The 18,286-nt window shown below is 51.0% G+C and overlaps 8 protein-coding genes across 8 annotated transcripts; 4 read left to right on the forward strand and 4 right to left on the reverse strand.

Annotated features, from left to right (window-relative positions):
• Positions 1 to 166: 166 nt before the first annotated feature.
• On the forward strand, positions 167 to 1,250 carry JCM6883_006423 (uncharacterized protein; the record flags this gene model as incomplete). The annotated part of the gene is made up of 2 exons (XM_076631802.1): positions 167 to 353; positions 760 to 1,250. The coding sequence occupies 2 exons, from the start codon at positions 167 to 169 to the stop codon at positions 1,248 to 1,250; spliced, it is 678 nt and encodes a 225-aa protein (XP_076488138.1).
• A 194-nt stretch (positions 1,251 to 1,444) lies between these two features.
• Positions 1,445 to 3,941, reverse strand: JCM6883_006424 (uncharacterized protein; the record flags this gene model as incomplete). The annotated part of the gene is made up of 8 exons (XM_076631803.1): positions 1,445 to 1,639; positions 1,698 to 1,766; positions 1,838 to 1,960; positions 2,072 to 2,308; positions 2,381 to 2,558; positions 2,629 to 2,769; positions 2,839 to 3,654; positions 3,895 to 3,941. The coding sequence occupies 8 exons, from the start codon at positions 3,939 to 3,941 to the stop codon at positions 1,445 to 1,447; spliced, it is 1,806 nt and encodes a 601-aa protein (XP_076488139.1).
• A 194-nt stretch (positions 3,942 to 4,135) lies between these two features.
• Positions 4,136 to 6,190, forward strand: JCM6883_006425 (uncharacterized protein; the record flags this gene model as incomplete). The annotated part of the gene is made up of 10 exons (XM_076631804.1): positions 4,136 to 4,141; positions 4,462 to 4,497; positions 4,570 to 4,579; positions 4,666 to 4,718; positions 4,787 to 4,878; positions 4,951 to 5,473; positions 5,543 to 5,812; positions 5,877 to 5,951; positions 6,022 to 6,108; positions 6,182 to 6,190. The coding sequence occupies 10 exons, from the start codon at positions 4,136 to 4,138 to the stop codon at positions 6,188 to 6,190; spliced, it is 1,161 nt and encodes a 386-aa protein (XP_076488140.1).
• A 498-nt stretch (positions 6,191 to 6,688) lies between these two features.
• NNR2 (NADHX dehydratase) lies at positions 6,689 to 8,273 on the reverse strand (the record flags this gene model as incomplete). Its single annotated transcript, XM_076631805.1, has 9 exons — positions 6,689 to 6,938; positions 7,011 to 7,252; positions 7,323 to 7,515; positions 7,573 to 7,644; positions 7,713 to 7,770; positions 7,838 to 7,880; positions 7,954 to 7,999; positions 8,075 to 8,169; positions 8,256 to 8,273. 9 exons carry the CDS (start codon positions 8,271 to 8,273, stop codon positions 6,689 to 6,691), a joined length of 1,017 nt encoding a protein of 338 aa, XP_076488141.1.
• A 530-nt stretch (positions 8,274 to 8,803) lies between these two features.
• Positions 8,804 to 10,861, forward strand: JCM6883_006427 (uncharacterized protein; the record flags this gene model as incomplete). The annotated part of the gene is made up of 11 exons (XM_076631806.1): positions 8,804 to 8,919; positions 9,183 to 9,234; positions 9,316 to 9,341; positions 9,426 to 9,574; positions 9,671 to 9,713; positions 9,783 to 9,796; positions 9,861 to 9,968; positions 10,038 to 10,100; positions 10,326 to 10,471; positions 10,553 to 10,628; positions 10,701 to 10,861. The coding sequence occupies 11 exons, from the start codon at positions 8,804 to 8,806 to the stop codon at positions 10,859 to 10,861; spliced, it is 954 nt and encodes a 317-aa protein (XP_076488142.1).
• A 440-nt stretch (positions 10,862 to 11,301) lies between these two features.
• Positions 11,302 to 12,717, reverse strand: PEX7 (Pex7p; the record flags this gene model as incomplete). Its single annotated transcript, XM_076631807.1, has 5 exons — positions 11,302 to 11,973; positions 12,038 to 12,151; positions 12,210 to 12,321; positions 12,421 to 12,561; positions 12,683 to 12,717. The coding sequence occupies 5 exons, from the start codon at positions 12,715 to 12,717 to the stop codon at positions 11,302 to 11,304; spliced, it is 1,074 nt and encodes a 357-aa protein (XP_076488143.1).
• Positions 12,718 to 13,135: 418 nt separating this feature from the next.
• Positions 13,136 to 13,471, forward strand: JCM6883_006429 (uncharacterized protein; the record flags this gene model as incomplete). Its single annotated transcript, XM_076631808.1, has 1 exon — positions 13,136 to 13,471. One exon carries the CDS (start codon positions 13,136 to 13,138, stop codon positions 13,469 to 13,471), a length of 336 nt encoding a protein of 111 aa, XP_076488144.1.
• A 252-nt stretch (positions 13,472 to 13,723) lies between these two features.
• JCM6883_006430 (uncharacterized protein) lies at positions 13,724 to 16,311 on the reverse strand (the record flags this gene model as incomplete). The annotated part of the gene is made up of 2 exons (XM_076631809.1): positions 13,724 to 15,189; positions 15,255 to 16,311. The coding sequence occupies 2 exons, from the start codon at positions 16,309 to 16,311 to the stop codon at positions 13,724 to 13,726; spliced, it is 2,523 nt and encodes an 840-aa protein (XP_076488145.1).
• Between the last annotated feature and the right edge of the window lie 1,975 nt (positions 16,312 to 18,286).

The following is an 18,286-nucleotide window of genomic DNA, read 5'->3' on the forward strand; positions in this document are numbered from 1 at the left end:
TTGCAAGATTTCGCAAGGGCTTTTCGTTCAGTGTCCGGCCTCTGCTCAATGGTTGTGTTCGCACTGCAGCTGGCAAGCGGTTCGAGTGAAGCGACTTCGAGGATTTATTCTTCTTCGATCAACTTCTTCCCTCACCTCTCACTTCCTCTCATCGCCAGCCTCGAACATGTCGAAACCTCCACAAGACGAGATTCTAGCAGTCATGGAATGCTTCCGGTACGGCGACCTCGAAGAAGGAGATTTCGAAGATATCAAACGATTCACCTCTGCGTACGGCGACGAAGTATTGGCGGAACTGAGGGACGACAGAGGGAACACGGCACTGCATATGGCAGGAGGCAATGGTCATACAGGTAAGCTATTCCTTGCTGTTTAACGAGATCTCGAAAAAAGATTTCTACATCTTGATTCCGGTTGAACGAGGTGAGAACGCCTCGAAAGGGCCTGTTGGTACGCCGAGGAACCAAGGATGGTGGTACAAAACAATGAATGGCAGGGGCTGGGCTCACACGAGCGGGAGACAGCTACAATGAGGATGGGGAGAAAGTTGTGAAAGGCGGTGCTTTGCGCGGACGGGGGGGATTAGCTGCAGGAGGGCTTGACCGTGGAAAGGAACAAGTCGAGTAGGCGACCCCTGTTACGGGGGCTTGCAGCTATGACGACAAAGGTTGTTCCGCTTTCGTTTTGCTCGATTTCACAACAGCTTTCCTTTCTTCTCTGAATGCCTGTTCGCTGACGACCAACGATTAATCGTAACAGAAATCGTCTCGTGGTTACTTCCTCGTCTTCCCGTTTCCGCACTCTCGATCCAAAACTCTTCCCTCTCGACTCCTTTACACTGGATCTCCCTCAACTACCATCTCCCGATTCTCCAGCTCCTATGTCCCCTCCTACCTCTCTCCGACTTCTCAATCAAGAACAAACACGGCAAGACCGCCGTCGAGGAGGCTGAAGAAGCATGCGAGAGTTTAACAGTCCCGGAAGGACAAGAAGAGAGCGAGCTAGGGAAAGAACGAGTGAAGCGGGAGAAAGTCGTCGGGTACTTGTTGGGCTGTATGGGATTGGGAGTCAAGAGTCCGACAGGAGGAGACGAGAGTAAAGCGGAAGAAACGACGGCGGAACCAGCGAACGGAGGCGCAGAAGTGAGCGTCTCAGATAAGGGACAACAGGAAGCGATGAAAGCGTTGGAAGAGCAAGCACAGAGAATCAAGCTTGAGCAGGATGAGAAGAAGCAGCAGTCATCAGCATAGTTCTTTATCCTTAATCTTCACTATAGATCTCGATCTCTCCATCAGTTTCGCAAGTGGACCGATATGAGAGAACGTTGTGATGCGAGATAACGACGGGGAGATACTTGCAGAATTGGGAAGATGAGCAGAGCAATAGGCGACAAGAGAGAAGGAACAAATCGAGTGAGAGATAGAATGAAGAGGAAGACCCGATTCTAGAAACCATAACTGCTGTATCCTCCTCCTCTTCGTCCTCCTCCTCCACCAAACGGTGATCCTCCGAACCCTCCGCCCGAAAATCCTCCTCCTCCCCCAAACAAGTCTTCCATATTAAACGCTCCACCTCCCATTCCTCCTCCAAATCCTCCTCCGCCAAAGTGATCGTGGTCCATTCCACCATGTGGGTCACTCTGCGTGATCATGAAGGGTCAGCTAACGTAAAGAAAGAGAGAGAAGAGAGTGAATCACCTCGTCAATACCCATATCGAACTTCCTTCTCCTTTCTGGATCACTCAAAATGGCATAACTCTCTCCGATCTGAAAGACACAGGGACGTCAGCCTACACGGTCTTCTCGTTCAAGAAAAGAAGCAGGTAGAGGTAGCTCACCTCTTGGAATTTCTCGTCGGATCCACCTTTGTCCGGGTGATGAACTAGGGAGAGTTTCAAGTAGGCTTTCTTGATCTCCTTCTCCGTAGCTTCCGTGTGAACTCCCAGAATCTTGTAGTGATCCTAGAGGAACGAAAAGGAGGGACACAAAATTGAATTGGTGTCAGCAATTCGGCCTCTTGTGCTCTGTGCACTCTTGTAGATACGAACGAAAAGAGTGCTAGATGAACGTACCTTCATTTTACTCCTCTTCAACTTCTGTTCCGCTTCCCTCACTTCCTTCTTCAACATTGATTCGTCGTTACTTCCGCTCGGCGCCAATTCGAACGCCGCCTTGAAGTCTCGTACGGCGTCTTCGTATTCTTCCTGAGCCAAGTAGGCGCGTGCTCGAGTACGAAGCGCTTTGAAGTAGGAAGAGTTGAGGTCGAGACAGATTGTGCAATCTTGAATCGCTGAAGGATAGTCTTTTAGCTGGAATTCGCAAACAGATCTGGTCAGTTCGACCACGAATGATGGGCTAGAGAGAGGGGGAAGTGAGCTTACGCGTAAATGAGCGGCAGCACGGTTCGAAAGTAAAGTCGCCCTCATCGTTTCGTTGTCTTCGTCAAACTCGAGCGCTTCCGTGTATTTCTGGATAGCTTCTTCAGTTCGTTGTTCCTTGAACGCAGTGTTACCCGCTTCCTTCAATTGATCGAGGGCTCGAACTTTCTTCATCAAAGTTCTGCAAAATGTGAGAGAAGAGATGAGCGTTTTTTTCTGGACAAGCGGATACGAAGTAAACGGAGACTCACCGTGCTTTCGAGAAATCGGGATCGACTCGTAAACATTCTTGAGCGTGCTTGATCGCTTGATCGTGTTGACCTTGGTAATACAAGCAGATACCTCTCAGGTACAAAGGTTCAGGTTGTTTAGGATCCAATCGTAAGAGATCACTATCACCCATTCCGATTGGATCAGTTCAAGAGATCCAAGAGTTGGAAGAGGGAAAGTTGAGAACTCACGCGGCGAGTCCAGCTGCTTCATCGTACCTCTTCTTCCCTACCAAAGCCTCTACTTTCCAACCCCTCCACTCCCTCGGTGAGCTACCTTCTCCCAACTCTCTCACCGCGGCATCAACTCCAAGCAAGACCATACTCCAATCCTTCTTCTCCAAATTCTCCTTCAACCTCTCAACGTGTCCCGCAATCCTATCGGCTTTCCCCTTCTCCGTCACGATCGCCCGATTCGAAGGTTCCAACCTGAACGCTTCTTGTAAACTTTGTTGAGCGGGACCGATCAACCCTAACGCGAGTTGACATTTCGCCGTTCTCAAATACGTCTTCGATTGAATCCCTCCTTCCGATGATTTGTCCCGAGATTGTAGGGCTTGTGCCGCGAGACAATCTTCCAATGCGGTCGAGAAGAGTTTCGATCCCATTTTCGCGGCGGCTCGGTTCAAGAGGAAAGAAGAATTCGAAGGATCGAGGGTGATGGCGTGAGAGTAATGGCGAGTAGCAGTAGGGTAATCGGCTTTCTTGTACGCAACGTTTCCTAGGTCTTTCTTCTCGAGCGCTCGAGCGATGCGTTCCGAATCTGAAAGTTCGCCGTCTGGTTTTTCGATAATCATGTCGGAATCAGAATCGTCTGACGCTGAGTCATCGTCATCGTCAGAGGTAGTCGATGTCGGTGCAGAGAACCCATTCTTCTTGCCGTTGCCGTTCGAGGTAGAGGTCGAAGGGGAGAAAGAAGAAGTCGAAGCTTGTTGGAAAGTGAATTCTCCGGTAGGGGTGAAATTACTCGATCCACCAGCGGTACCAGCTGCATTTGACTCTCTAGCCCTGTACAACAGTAGAAGGAGAGACGAGGATAGAGAGTTAGCTTAGATGAAAGATGAAACCATCGAATGCTCCTCGGCCTCCTGCGACCAGCTCTTCCTTGGCAACGCTAAACCACCTAAACCGACTCGAGGGCAATTCCACGATGACCCCGCCTCCCGGACTCGCTCGAGAGCTGATTCGAAAAAGTTTCGGGTGTTCGTTTCTCCCAACTCGTGCTGAGTTCCTGATCGATTGACTTACTTTTGCGCCTTCTTCCTAGCTGCTCCACTGCGATGGGCGTTCGGCATCCTGTTCCTGAGTCGAGTCGAGAAAGTCGGCTGATGAGATGAGCGATCGAGTTTCAAGTTCGCAAGTTCCTTCGGCGAAAGTTTCGAAACTTCTCCTGAATTGAGGTTTCTCCCCTCCTCTCGACAAATCTCCCTCACTCCTCACCTTCGCCTTCTCCCACCACCGCTTTCACACTCAATCTCAATCTCCCACCATGCTCGTACGTTGATCTCTCGTCATGCTCCTCAATCACCGCGAACCCCCTCAGCGATTCTCGCCTCTTTTCCTCCCTCGACGCGTCCTCCCGCTCTATCGCACCTCTTCGCGCGCTCTCAAGCCCCTTCAATCTCGTGCGAAGACATCACTACCCATCCCTTGCAGCTTACACCCCTGCTCTCACATCCGCTCGACTCTTCCATTCGCGTTTGACGCGTCTCACTCTCTCGCGACTTTCTGTCTCTCTCTCTCTCTCTACATCGCCTAGCTCCCCAGCTCTATCGTACCTGTGCTGACTATCTCTTCTATCTCAACGTGGAACAGGAAGCCAAACTTGATCAAGCTGAACTCCTCAAAAAAGTCAGTTCTCACTCTTTCTTTGCTCCCTCTTTGCGCGTCTATCGTTACTGACTTCTCGCACTCTCTCTATAGATCCTCGATGGTTAGCTCTTCCTCACTTGAGCCCAATCGCGCGATTCGTCGAACGAGTTCTAACGCGATTTCATTTTCGTTTCTCCCCCGAAACAGCCGTCAAAGAGTTGGTTACCGATGCCAACTTTGACTGTACCGACGAAGGAATCGTGAGTCGTGTCGAAAGCAACTCTAAGAGTCTTCCCCCGCTGAGTTCTTTCCAACATTCGTTTCGCAGAAACTTCAAGCTATGGACAATTCGCACGTAGCTTTGGTCTCCCTCAACCTCGCGAAGTCTGGGTTCCAAGAGTACCGCTGCGATCGAGACATGTGAGTCACTAGCTGTCGTTCGCAATGAGCGTTTCTCGATGGAGAGCTCATACGATCGGCCTCGTCTCACAGGTCTCTCGGAATGTCCTTGACTTCCCTTCAAAAGATCATCAAATGTGCCGGAAACAACGACATGGTTACTCTCCGAGCGGACGAATCGGTCGACGTTCTCGCTTTATTGTTCGAAGCGAAGAAACAAGATCGAGTAGGAGAATACGAAATGAAGTTGATGGACATTGATCAAGAACACCTCGGTATCCCGGACACGGTTTACGACGCCGAGATTTCGTTACCCGCTACTGAATTCGCGAGGATTATTAGGGATCTCAAGGAGTTGGGAGAGAGCGTCAAGATCGAGGTTAGTAAAGATGGAGTGAGGTTTTCGGCGGATGGAGATATTGGAACGGCTGCCGTTACGCTTAAACCTAGTGAGGAGAAGGGTAGGTCGAACGATTCGGATGAAGGTTCGGATGAGGAAGAAGGGTCGGAACAAGGAAGCGATGAGGAAGAAGAGGAGGAGGAGGAACCCAGAGCCGACGAAGACGAAGAAGAGGCCGATGCTGAACCGAAAGAGGAAGAAGATGAAGATGGTGATGTGAGTCTCTTCCTCCCGTTACCGTAGATTCGAGAATGAGGCTGACCTCTCTTGATTTCGATACTTTAGGTCGCGGTCCAAGGAGACGACGACGAAGACACGAAGCCCGAAGTATCCGACGGTGAGGAGAACGGAAGCAGCAAGAAGCGCAAGTCTTCGGTGAAACCCAACACGAAATCGAAAAAAGTAAAGCAGGAGAAGAAATCATCGAAAAAGGCCGTAAAAAAGACGAAGGCCAAGGTAGCGCCGAAGAAGGAGACCAAGGGTAAGGGCAAAGCGAAGAAGGCTTCGGGAGAAGACAAGGAGGAAAAAATGAAGGTTGTCATCAATGTTCAACAAGTAAGTTCTATCTTCTTCTCGATCTCTTTCGCGAAGTTCGAGACTGATCGTTTCGCTACTGCAGGCCGTTTCCTTGACATTCTCGATCAAGTACTTATCGAATTTCGCCAAAAGTACTCCTCTCTCTGAATCCGTTCACGTGAGTCTCCTCTCTCTCCCTCTCTCTCCTTTCCTCGATCGTCAGCTGACATCCATGCACGATTGAATAGCTCCATATGTCAAACGAAGTACCTCTACTCGTCGAGTACCCATTCCCTCAAGGACACATCCGATACTACCTCGCACCGAAGATTGCTGTAAGTTCAGATTCTTCCCGGTTCTCTCTCATCGAGTGTTCACTAACTAGGAGGGAATTCTGTTCTTACATAGGACGAGTAAATCGAATCACTACCTATTCGACTCTCGATCAAAAAGACAAAATCGTTCAATCTTTCCTTGTTTTCTTCGCTCGCAACACCCCTCTCTCTCCTTCTTTCCTTCCTTCCTTCGACCGACGCTTTGTATAACCGTCTCCTCTTGTGTCGCTCGCCGTTTATCCGTGTACTTGGGATCTCTCTCTTCTGTCTGTTCTGTCCGTCGTCGTTTCCTGCCCCTCTCCCTCTTTGGTAATTCTCCTTCTTCTTCCTCAATTTGTTCTCAGTCGCTTGCGAAATAGAACTCTCGAATCACGATGATCCTGCGTGTATCCAACTGCCGGACTGTTTCGCGAGCGCGAGTCATTGTCCTTTCGCAGTTGCGCAAAACTTTCTGTATTCTCGCTGCTTTCAGTTCACGTCAATACTCGCTCTTCCAAGTCGACAGTGCAGATAGTCGATCTGACTTTCCGATCAATCTATTTACAACATCATTTCGCATCTATAATCAAGACCACCGAATCTAGAGAATGCTTTTCTTCAACCCCTCTACGATTCCTCCGACCTGACTCAACACTCCCGTCGACTCCGCTTGATCCGTGACACTGTCGGAACCGAACACCTCTTCGAAGGATTTCCCGACGTATCCCAGCATTTCACCAGTTTGCATCGCGCGTTTGTAGTCGGCGAAACAGAGACGAGAGGCAGTACGAGTGAGAGCAGAGGCACCGTAGGCGGCGTAGAGGGTGATATCTTCGGGTGAGATAGCATCTCTACAAGTGCGCACGAAATGAATCTGGTTAGTTGGATGGAATGCGCCGCGAAACGGGAAATAAGAGACTGACTCGTTGTTCTCCTCTTTCCTCTCCTCGTGGTTCTTTCCCCAAGCGAGGAAAGTTCCCACCGCACCACTCAACACGTCCCCTTGTCCACCACACCGTCTCGAAGATCCAGTAACTTCCGAGATCAAAGTTCTGTGACCGTTCGTGATTCGATCTTGAGCACCTTTTTGAACGATTGTCGGTCCGTCGAGCGCTCGAGAGAGAGCAGCCGCTAGTTCTGATTTTTCAGTGTTTTGGTCGAGACCCTTCATGCCCACTCAAATGTCAGAACGAGACGACAAGGAAGGAGAGCGAAGAGAGACAATCTGGACTAACGCAAGATTCAACCAATCTCCCAAACTCGACGACATTCGGAGTCAAAATGACCCTCTTGTATCCCTTGACGACGCTCGGATCCGTTTGAACGAGGAAGAGTCCGTCGGCGTCGATCACGATGTAAACGTTGTTTTCGCGGGCGAGCTTGATCGCGACTCGGGCGGCGAGTTGCATGTGTTTCGAACGACCGAGACTACACATAATCGACATTAGTGTCAAATGAGGCGGAAGAAGAAGGGGAGATGCCTACCCAGGACCGATGACAAGAGTGTGAAGTCGAGGAAGGATCCCTTTCAAGATTTCCGTCACTTTCTCTTCCGCTCTGTAGATCTCGAGCATCCGTCAATATCAATTGTTCATGCTCTCATACTGACGAAGTGATGAACCTACACGTCTTCTCCAAGGTCGGTGTGAACGATCAAATCAGGCGAGTAGGTCTTGATAACATCTGTGCGGGATTCGACGATTTGAGCATTCTCTCTGCCGCGAGACGGTCAAAAAGGTCGATTACTCACTTCCAGCAGCAGGTTCACAGATAACGTGGGATAGATCGGCTCCCTACGACCCGTGCGAGTCAGTCTCTCGTGAACGAAGTTGCGAAAATTCAGAAAGTTGCGAAAAGGCGACTCACCATTCGTAAAGCAGTCATACTCGCAAAGTATGGAGCTCCAGCATAGCTACATCATACAAATGAAGGTGAATACCTTATCCTTCTCGTACGAAAACGATTCGTAGTAGGAAGAGACACTCACTCTTTCGAACCACCAATCACTCCGACTCTTCCAGCTTGACCTTTGTGTAACTCGGGTGATAGAGGAGGGATCAATCGTTTACATTGAGCGATGTTCTACTCGCTCAGAAACAAGAGATGAGTTCGGCTCCGAGGTGGTGGAGCAGGTGAGGAAAGAGGGAGAAAGAAGAGGAGAGACTCACTCGAGAGTGTTCAGTCATGATCCGCGTTGTTTGAGTTGATAAGTAACGTCGAGTGGCCACGATGAAGAGTACTGTAGAAAGAGGCGGATGAGTGAGATGAGATGAGAGAGAGAAGAAAGGCGAGAATCCATGACGTTTCTTCGGCGGGGAAGTTTGAGAAGTCCGAGGATGCTGTTTTTTTCGGTTTGAGCTCGAGCCAACTCAACGTGCTCGTTTCGGATGGGCGTCAGGTGTCGAGGTCGATCAAACTCGACAAGAGGGAGCAAGAAAGGGCGAAACTAGCACAGAAATGCAGTTTCTGCGATCGAACCTTGCGAAAAGGTAGTCAAATTAGACCAACGAACCAACGTTCGCAGAAGGAGCGCGACTTTGCGCTCAAAATAAACAAATCCTTTCGCTTCTCTCCTTTCCCTTTTCCTGCACCTCTCTCTTTTCCTCCATCACCTCCGTCCTCCGACTCTCCAACTTTTCGACCAACTCGCCGAGTTCCAAAGGAACTCTCACCTCACACTCGTTTTCAAACCCTCAATCCCCACTACAGTAGAACGATGTCTTCGTTCACTAAAGCCCTCGTAGCTGCTTCTCTCGTCACCTCTGCGTTCGCCGGAGCAGTCGTTTCGGATCCTAGTAACCCTCCTCATACTTCGGAACAAGGTCAATATGGGTGAGTGAATCCCGTTGATTTTTTAGCCGGGTTGAATGAAAGGGGGGAGGAGGGGAACGCGTTCGATCGAGGTCCACGAGGGAAGGATTTTTGGGTCGAGGAGAACTGGAATACTCGAAGGAGGCCCTCAGCTGTGAGCGACGAGGCAACATGAAGAGGCGAGATCCCTGAGTAGGGTCGTTGTTGTCGAGCGGTCGATTCTCAGCTTCGGATTTTGCGACTGTTTGGCGCTGACCTTGCACCTACCCCGTTCTCAACGACAGTTACAACGACTGCAAGAATTACCCGGATTCTCCCAACTCGAACTGTCAAACTGTGAGCTCCAGCTTTTTCCTCCTTTTCCCAAAACAAGACTCCGACTGACCTCTTTCTCCACGTATCTCCCGTTACGACTAGGCTTGGATCAACGACATCGATGACTGGTGAGTCCCCATTCAGCCTAAAAAGGGAGCCGTGAAACGTAGCCGGGATCTCGAAAACTGATGCTCAAAGGAATCGTTTCCCAGGTGTCTCTGGGCTCCTCCCTACCAAGCGACGATCGGAGATTCCGAACGATTCGAAGTCGCGTACTGCACGAAAGAAGGTCACGGAACTCGTTTGATTCCTCCTGGAACTCTTACCGGTGTTCATTTCACTTGGGCTGAGAAATACGTTCGTGAGTGCAATTACTCTCTGACTGTCTCGCATTGAGGCATTGTGGCTGTATATACGTTTATATGATCGCTGACTCCTCGTCCGATGCAACGAATAGAAATCACTGGACAAGGAAAATTCACTCAAATGAACATCCCTGCGTGAGTCTCTTCCCTCTCAGCTCTGACTCTAATAATGTTCACTGACGCTTAGCTCGATGTTGCTCACAGCGGCGACGAAGGAGGTTAGCCATCCGTCCTTGATCGAATGTCCAAGCTTTTCATTCTGACTTTTCTGGTTCTTTACAGGTGAACTCGATCCCCACGGAGCTGATGGAAACGGAAACCCTATCGGAGGTCTCGTTCTCTCCAACATCGGAGGCAAGACGTTCCAATTCAAGGAATGGACTCAATTCAGTGCGCTGCTCTCTCTTTCTTCTTTCCAGTTTGCTCGAATGAAGCTGATCGAGCCGATATTGTTGATAGTCTCCGATGACGAGTTCTGTATTCGCGCTTGCTACGATGGACCGGATTCGTGGAAGTGGTGCAGTGAGTCTTGTCGCGGCCTAAATCTATCTGCTTCGTTGCGAGTGACTGACGAACTCTCTCTTGCCTTCCCCGCTTGCCCTCTGTTTCGTCTAACCTACCGACCCTGTTTACTCCACGTCTCCTCTCGTTCGCCTGCGCTACAGACCACAGTGAGTGCTCCCTTTCCGATTTAGCTCAATCCCGCCCAAAAACGTTCCTTCTGACTCCCTGCTTCTCTTTCCACAGTCTACGATGTCATGGGCTGCTACTGGAACATTCCTGGAAACTACGACACCGGATTCGACCAATGTAACGCTAACCTCCCCGCTCAAGCAATGGGAGAGTACAAGCTCAAGAACGGTCAAACTTCGACTTGGTACCAAGGTGTCAACGTCAGTCTCACGTCTTTTAGCTCTCTGATATCCGGTTCGCACGATGCAGGAGGCTAACAGATTGAGGAGCTTGAATAATAGCCTACCCCCGCGGGTCAAAACCCTCCTGCTTCGTCGAGCTGCCACGCTCAAGCTACTATTAAGCCCGCTACCTACGGTAAGCTCTCTTATCTCCTTCGCTTCAAGCGTCGCGGGACCTGAAGCTGATCATCTACGCGTCGATTCCCAGGAGCTCAAGCGAAAACTACAGCAAAACCCGCCTCGACCAAGCGATCGACCACCTCCTCGAAGAAAAAGACTACCACGACCAAGAAGTCTACGACGACTAAGAAATCTACTACTACAAAGAAGGCAGCTGCGACTCCTCACCGAAAGCGATCTCACGCTTAAACGGATTTTTATGTCTCTCTTTCGATGCTCGATGAAGATACCTTTTCCGTTCCGCTCTTACCTTACTATCATGGTCCTCTCTTTCGCTTTTCACTCCCCGCTCGAACTCGATCATCCCTCCCCGTCTCGACCTTGTTTTTCGTTTTTTCGTTCCTCATTCTTGTTCCTTCGATCCCTTCACCCGCTCTCTCGTTTCGATCCTTTCTTGTCATAGCTCCCTTGTTCGCTTGGTTGAGCTTCTAGATATGATTTCGTAACGCAGTACACGCTGTTCCTCAACTCGCCAGAACCAGACTTCGCTCTCAGAGAGTTGGTAAAGTGCTCGCTAGCTCTTCCTCATCGCCGAGCTGCACACTTCCGCTGCTGCCTTACGAGCGGCGTTGAGTCGGGTTCGTGACGGAGCGCTTTCGCCAAGTCCTTCATTTTGAGTCGTTTTCTTTTCATCTCCACATATGTACCTCTTGATCCCAACTACAACTCGCCACGACTCCCTCTTCATACAAGCTCCAACTACACCCGACCACGAACTCTTTATGTCCATCCCAAACCCTTTCCATTCTGCCCCCAACTCCTCCCTGACTCGAAAACGACTGACTCATCCCCGTTCCCGTTGGAGCGGGATCCGTCGCCCAAAGTCGACAAGTCATATCGTAGGATGCTGAAGCTAACCGATTCGAATGATGAGGGGACCAATTGACTCGTCGGACGGCGTATTCGTGGCCTAAGAGAGTCGCGATCGTCGCGTTTGGTTGGAGATGAGGAGTCGACGGCGACGGAGCAGGAGTAGCCATTCGGACGTCGTGTATACGGATCGTTCGATCGACTGAACCGGTAGCGAGGAGGTTAGGGGAATATTTGTTGAAATCTAGAGAGAGGATTTCGGCGTTTGGATGAGCTGGGATCGTTAGTTGAGGTGTTGCGAGGTTTGTCGCTTGAGCTCCTCCTGGAACTGAGGTAGACGGGAGTGGTGATCGAGTGTCCCAGACTTTGAGGGTACCGTCTGAAGAACAAGAAGCGATGATCGAAGGTTGTGAAGGGGAGAAGAGAGCGGCGTAGACACAGGAAGAATGAGCTGGGATTGTAGTGAGAGATGTAGGTCGATCAGGTGTCCACTGCGAACGTGAAGTGAGTCAGCTACGAGCATGCAGTGTAGGGGGAAAGTGCGAGGAATCATACAATTTTGATAGTTCCGTCCCAACTACTCGTACAGAAGAGATCTTTCTGCGTATTGCTCCAATCGATCGAAAAGACCTCACGTTGATGTTCGTGCCATTTTCGTATCGGGAAATCCTACAGCAAACGACGACTAAGCGCGATTCCTCGAAGAAAACGATCAGAGGCCACTCACGTTCAACATAACATCCCATAGCTTGACGCTTCCATCTCCACTCGCCGTTGCGATTTGGTTCTCGTGACATTCACTCCAGGCTAAGTCGTATAACCCATCTTGAGTATCGAACCTGTTTCAGACCAAGGCAGAGCGTTCGTCAGGTTTTCCCGTCTTCCTGGCGAATGCTCCTTAGATTCGCATCATATATGAGAGCACAGCGTAGACTTACCCTTTCTCAATCACCAATCCCGCCGGAGTATCCTGTAGAACGCTCAATCTCCCATTCCCCACCAATCCAAAATTCGCACTTCCCGCAACTGCCGATTTGTTCGGATAGAAAGGAGAGAATGCGATAGAGTAGCAAGCGAACCTGTCGCGCTCGAATCGAGGGAAAGTCAGCGCTGCGGATCCGGAGTAGAGAAGAAGAGGAGAGAGTGGGGGTAGCCGGAAAAGGGAGAAGGGAAGAGCTCATGAAGGGATGAGAGACATACCCATCAGTTCGTATCCGCTTGAAAGGCTGCTGCATAGCGAACCGGTGTCGCTAAGAGCTGGGGAGAGGGTGTTTGAGGGGATGAGAAGAGGGCGGAATCTGTCGGAGGTAGAGAGACGTCAGTGAGGCTCCGGCAGAGCTCAAGCGACACGAGGACATACCTAGGAGCTCTATCTAGCTTCCGGACGCCGGAAGAGTCACGGCGAGATGAAGGACGAGGTGAATGAAGCAAAGCGAGATCGAACACCCGGAACTTGGTTTCTTGCTCTCCTTCACTCCAACGTCTACCAATCTACTACCAGATATCCTCAATCCATACAATCGACGAATATCAGCCGAGTAAACCCCTCCAGAATACTCTCCTCTGCACTTCCTCCATATCGATTCAGGCCTCCTCTTCGCCTTCCCCTCGTCCCTCCCTGGCCCTTCCTTCCACCCATTCGAGGTCTATACAATGGCTACGTCCCGAGTGACTCCCCTGGAAATCCCTTCTCTCCCGCTCTTCGACGGTAACGACCCAGAAGTGTTCCTCCGACTCTTCTTGATCAAAATGGAACTCCACCAAATCGACAAAGCTCTTTGGACCAAAATGTTCATCATGCATTGCGACTCGAATATTCAAGGGGCAATCTTGATCGACGATTACACCTGGGGGTACCAAGCAGAAGACTCGGATTGGAAAACTTTCCAGCGCAACTTCGCGCGGAAGTACCTGGGAGAAGGGAGCGAAGGGAGCGTAGTGGACTGGTCGAATAGAGGAGGGGGGGTACCGGACGAAGGGGACTGGTAGGAGTATGAGATGGGAGAGGAGACACTGGAAAAAGATTTGCAACTCAGGGCATTGGTACGGAAGATCCGATAAAGCATCAAGGAAAAGAAAATTCGAACAATTACAGAGAGTGATATGGTGCAACGACAAGAAATGGGAATGAATCAGGCGAATGAGAGCAGCAACAAAGATAGACAGACAGAAGAGAGATAGCGAGAACTCAGGCAAAGTAGACTACAAACGAACCAACTAAAGAAAAGGAAATGAAAATTATCATCCCGCAGAATGATCAAAGTGCTCGACGACCTGGATTCCGGCCACGACTCCCGCAGCGAACACGACGCTGAATACCGCGAAAGTCTTCCACCATCCGTTCGTATTCGAGTTGGTCTTAGCGGAGGACGAGCGCGAAGACGAAGAAGATCGTTTCTCCTCCTCCTCCTGCTCGGTCTCTTTGAGGGATCTGGTGTCTCCTCGAGGTACGTCAGAACGGAACAAGGCGAGTCGCAGATTGAGTCCGACGAGGTGAAGGAGTGAAGGGAGATGGAAAGGGTCGCAGGTTCTTAGAAGCACGATCGAAGCGGTTGACGACTTAGACGAGTCGGTGAGATCTGAAGCGGTAGAAGGGAGAGAAACAATCGATGCGGAGAGAGGAGCGGCTGGAAAGGGTGGGAAATAGGAAGGAGAGGGAGATCGAGCTGACGAAGAGGAGGTTCTGTTTGAGGAGGACGAAGATTCGTTCGAAGACGAGGATGAAGAGGTCGGTGTGGGAGTCGATAAGGGCGCAAAGGTCGAGGGCAGGTGGCGGAAGGAGGGTTTCGGAGTAGTCGGATCTTGAGCAGACGAGACAGAAGGTCGTCTGTGATCGTCTTCCTTCATATCCAAGACGTCTCCGTCGTCCTCCTCTTCATCAGGGACAATCCTTCTCGTTTCGGGCTCGTCAGGAGTGCTCGAAGGTCGTCCTAAAGCTTTCCTCCTCTCGGCTACTCGTTTCGAGAAATCCAATCCTCTTCTTCCTCCTTTGCCCGTTCCTTCGCATTCTACCGCTTTCTCCTCCCATTCTTTCGGGAGAAACTCGATCTCGACCGGTTCGACCCCTCTCGCAGCGACTTCGACTTCCCTCCATTCCAGGAATGTTTCTGCTCGAGCTCTCCTGACCCTCTCTGGTCCGGAATTCGAATGTAGGACTCGACGTAATCGGTGCAGATCGAGCAGAGTGAGATGATGAAGGTTCGCGGTGTTGCGTCCGTTCGTCGACGAAGGGGAAAGACTTCGAGTTGAGCTAGCTCGAGACGACGAAGATCGGTACGAAGACGAAGCGGTTGTGAAGGTCGGCGACAAGGGAGGTAGCTCCTGTGAAGTTGTGAGAGACGTCGGCTCAGAGTTCGGCGAAGGGAAAGAATTTGTAGGAGTTTCGCGGTTCGTCGAAGAAGAAGAAGCGTAGTGAGCTGGGGGGTGTTGGACGAACAAATCGTGAGGAAGCATCGAGATGGGTCCACCACAGATGTCTGACGATTTCGTACATCCTTTGCGAGTTGGTGAACGAGACTCGCGACGGTCGAACGCCTCGATTGATAACCATCGAACTCCGGCCGAATCGAGTTGTTGGACTACAGCATTTGATAGAGCTGAGGTCTTCTGGGGCTTCGAGGTTGGAGATGGAGGAAGAATGAGGATTGGAAGAATCGGAAGTAAATGAGAGACGGATTTCGCGAAAGCGATCTCGCAAGGGAGAGGAGCTGCAGAATCGAGGGAAGCATCAGTGGAGGCACGAAGTGAAAGCAAGGAGCACGTTCTGACTCACGGGAAGAGAACAGAAATAAGGACGCATCGAAATAGCCGACGCCGGAAGCAGAGACAAGGTTTGACAAGCTTCCCGTCGAGGGGAAAGATCGTTCGAGTTTCGCTTCGAGTTGTTCGAGAGGTCTCTTCAGGTCTTCGAGAAGCTCATCAGTCTTGGATTCGTCATTAGGCGGATGTGAGAGAGTGATTCCGGATCCGCAAGCTCCACTCTGAGAGAAAAGACCTTGCGAAGTCGGTTCACTCTTCTCACTCGATGATCGGACGTGATGAGAACGAATACTCGAGACGAAAGAATACGAAAGATCGAAGCTTGAGTCTGATTCTTGTCGTTTGAGGTCTTCGTCGTTTGCGAGTAGAGCCGTGAGAGTTTGTCGATCTTCGGCAGTTTTCCCTAGAACGAGCAGATTCACTTTCCTTCCCTCAATATGTCCCTCCCGAGGTTGTTCACGACTCCTAGAGTTGCTAGTGATCGAGTTGCGATGAGGTCTATCGTCGTGAAGCGTGAGACTAGGCATGACGAGTCCTCCTCCTTGGTGATCGTGGTTCTCCTCCGCGCTGCTCGTTCCCGATTCCTCATCCGTCGGAGCACTCCCATCGTTACTCGCCGTACTGCTCACGCTTGTTCCTCGTCTCGTCCTCGTTCTCCCTCTCCCAGGTCGACTGCTCGAATTGGGGGAAGCGGCGGCAGAGTTGATTCGACTGTGAGAGGCTGATCGCGGGAAGGATGAATTCGAGGGAGCCGGGGAAGCTAGAGGTGATAGATCTGATAGTAGGATCGAGGCCAAAGGATGAGGAGCGAGAGAAGAAGCAGGAGGAGCGGGATCCGATTGTGGGGAAGGAGGGCGAGTATTGATTGCAGGGGGCGTGAGGTACCGGTACGAAGAGCGATAAGGTGCTGTATCGGTTCTGATCGCGGCAGGAGGCGGGGGAGAGATTGATTCACGACGGAGGGATTCGACGCTAAGGGAGAGGGAAGGGGAGGAAGGTCGTGTAGATGCTGCCATCGAAGAGTGTAGGCTCACTAAAGAGCCATCCCAGCTCGTCCATGAGTCTTCCATACGTTTATCGAGTCGAGGCGTGAGTGAGGAGAGGGAGAAGAGGGGGACGCGCCAGCTTCATCTCTTTCCCTCTTATTCCACCCCCAATCGCTGAGCCGAGCGACACCGACTCGACATCGAGCCCTGTCGAATCCTCTGGACTTCCAGGCGAACGTCAGAGCAGCCCCGATTAGGGAACGCCCTTCCCTGCAGCTGTCCAACCTCTCTTCTACTCTTCCATCACTACTTTTGATCGCTTCGAGTACCCGACCGCTGCCAGAGATAGTACGATATCCGAGAATCTTCTCCTGCAGCCAGTGAGTGACCACCCAAAACATCCTTATCTGCCCGCGCGCTCTCGAGCCCTTTAGTTTACTGACTCTTCTTGCAAGTCTTTTTACGATCCGCTAGACCGTTTGGACCCATAACAGCTGGCAAAGCTCCAACCTCCTTCTGTCTACGCCTCACACCGCCGTGTTAGCTTCTTCCCGACGACATCATGCTCTCTTCTCTCCCCCCCGAACTCCTTCGCGAGATCATCGAATCGACCGTACCTCACTCCTTCCTATCTAGGACTTACCACGACCGTCAATCTACTCTTCTGTCTCTCTCACTCGTATCTCGACAATTCCGCGCGATCGCACAACCTCTCCTCTTCGAAATCGTTTCTATCGTCGACGCGGACGAACAAGTCAGATCCTTACTGAAGGAGAGGTATGACACCTGCGAGCCCAAGGAGCTTATATTGGATCACTGCGTAACTTCAGAAGAGACGCAGGAGCTTCTGTCGAGATCGAAAGGGTTGCAAAGTCTTACGATCGAACGACGACGTGAGGATCCGATCGACCTAGAAGCCCTTGTCCAGCATACCAGTGAGTCCGAAGACTCGTCAACTTCAGTTCTGTCATGGTGCTGAAGCCTTCTTTCCCCTTACAGAGCTCGCCAGCTCTTCGGGGACTTCAATTGCGCCCTTCGCGGTCCATTCATTCACCTTCGATCCCTCAGCCTCGACTTCCAAGTGCTGAGCTCGCCTGCTCTACTACTACTGGATTCCGAGGTTCTACCGTCACTTCGAGCTCTAGCTTTCCGGAACGTCGATCTAGTCGAAGAAGTCCAGCAATTGGAAAAAACCAAACTCTCGCGCCTCCTCCCACAGCTCGACGCAATCATCGTTTCTGAAGATCTCCTCTATCTCGCCCTGGACGGCCTGTTCTCCGATCACATTTCTCGCATTTTGGTCGACTTTGATTATCCGACTTTCAGCTTGCGCGACCAGATTCTGTCATCGGTGCGCAACCTTCGTATCGGCACAACATTCGGTTGGGAGTCCACGGACACTGGAGAATTCTTGAACTGGATTGTCGCCTCCGTGAAGTCGAAACCTTCGTCCATCGAATCGGTATACCTCGATCTCTCGCTGCATCCCTCCCGAATGGACTCGACTGCGGAAATCAATGAGATGGAACAAGTGATGAAGGAATGCGAACGTGTTGGGATAGAGCTCGTTTTCGCGGCGCAACCCGAAATGGATGAAGACGATTTGATCTTGCACGAATTCTGGTCGAGGCAACGCAGGAGAAGAGAGAAGGAATGATGGGTACAAGGGGAAGGGTGAAGTCTGCATCAGTCGTCATCCGTCGTCATCCGTCGTGTCGAACGATAGGTAGCTGCTGGCAGCCGGAGAAGAGTTCGCGATTTGTTCATTCTGCTGTTTGCCCTTTTTTGTTCTTCGCTTGTCTTTGTTCGTTTCAGACTTTGTTAACTCAGTCTACTTGTACCTCGATGGAACACGGCGCGAACCTTCGCTCCTCAACGAGCGAGGCGAGACGTCGAATCAAGCTCGAGCTCGTTTAGATGCCTCTTTGTCTCGCGTGCATGGCGCATCTCAAGCCCCAAGGCAATTTTGCTCGCAGCCGAACTTCCCGGAACGTCCCTATCAGGCAAGAACTACGAGGTAGAGGTCTGCGAGAGATGCGCGACAGTTTCTCCTCTTTCT

Source organism: Sporobolomyces salmoneus, assembly GCF_050403485.1.
Source record: "Sporobolomyces salmoneus JCM6883 DNA, S_salmoneus_JCM6883_v1_ctg20, whole genome shotgun sequence".
NCBI lineage: Eukaryota > Fungi > Basidiomycota > Microbotryomycetes > Sporidiobolales > Sporidiobolaceae > Sporobolomyces > Sporobolomyces salmoneus.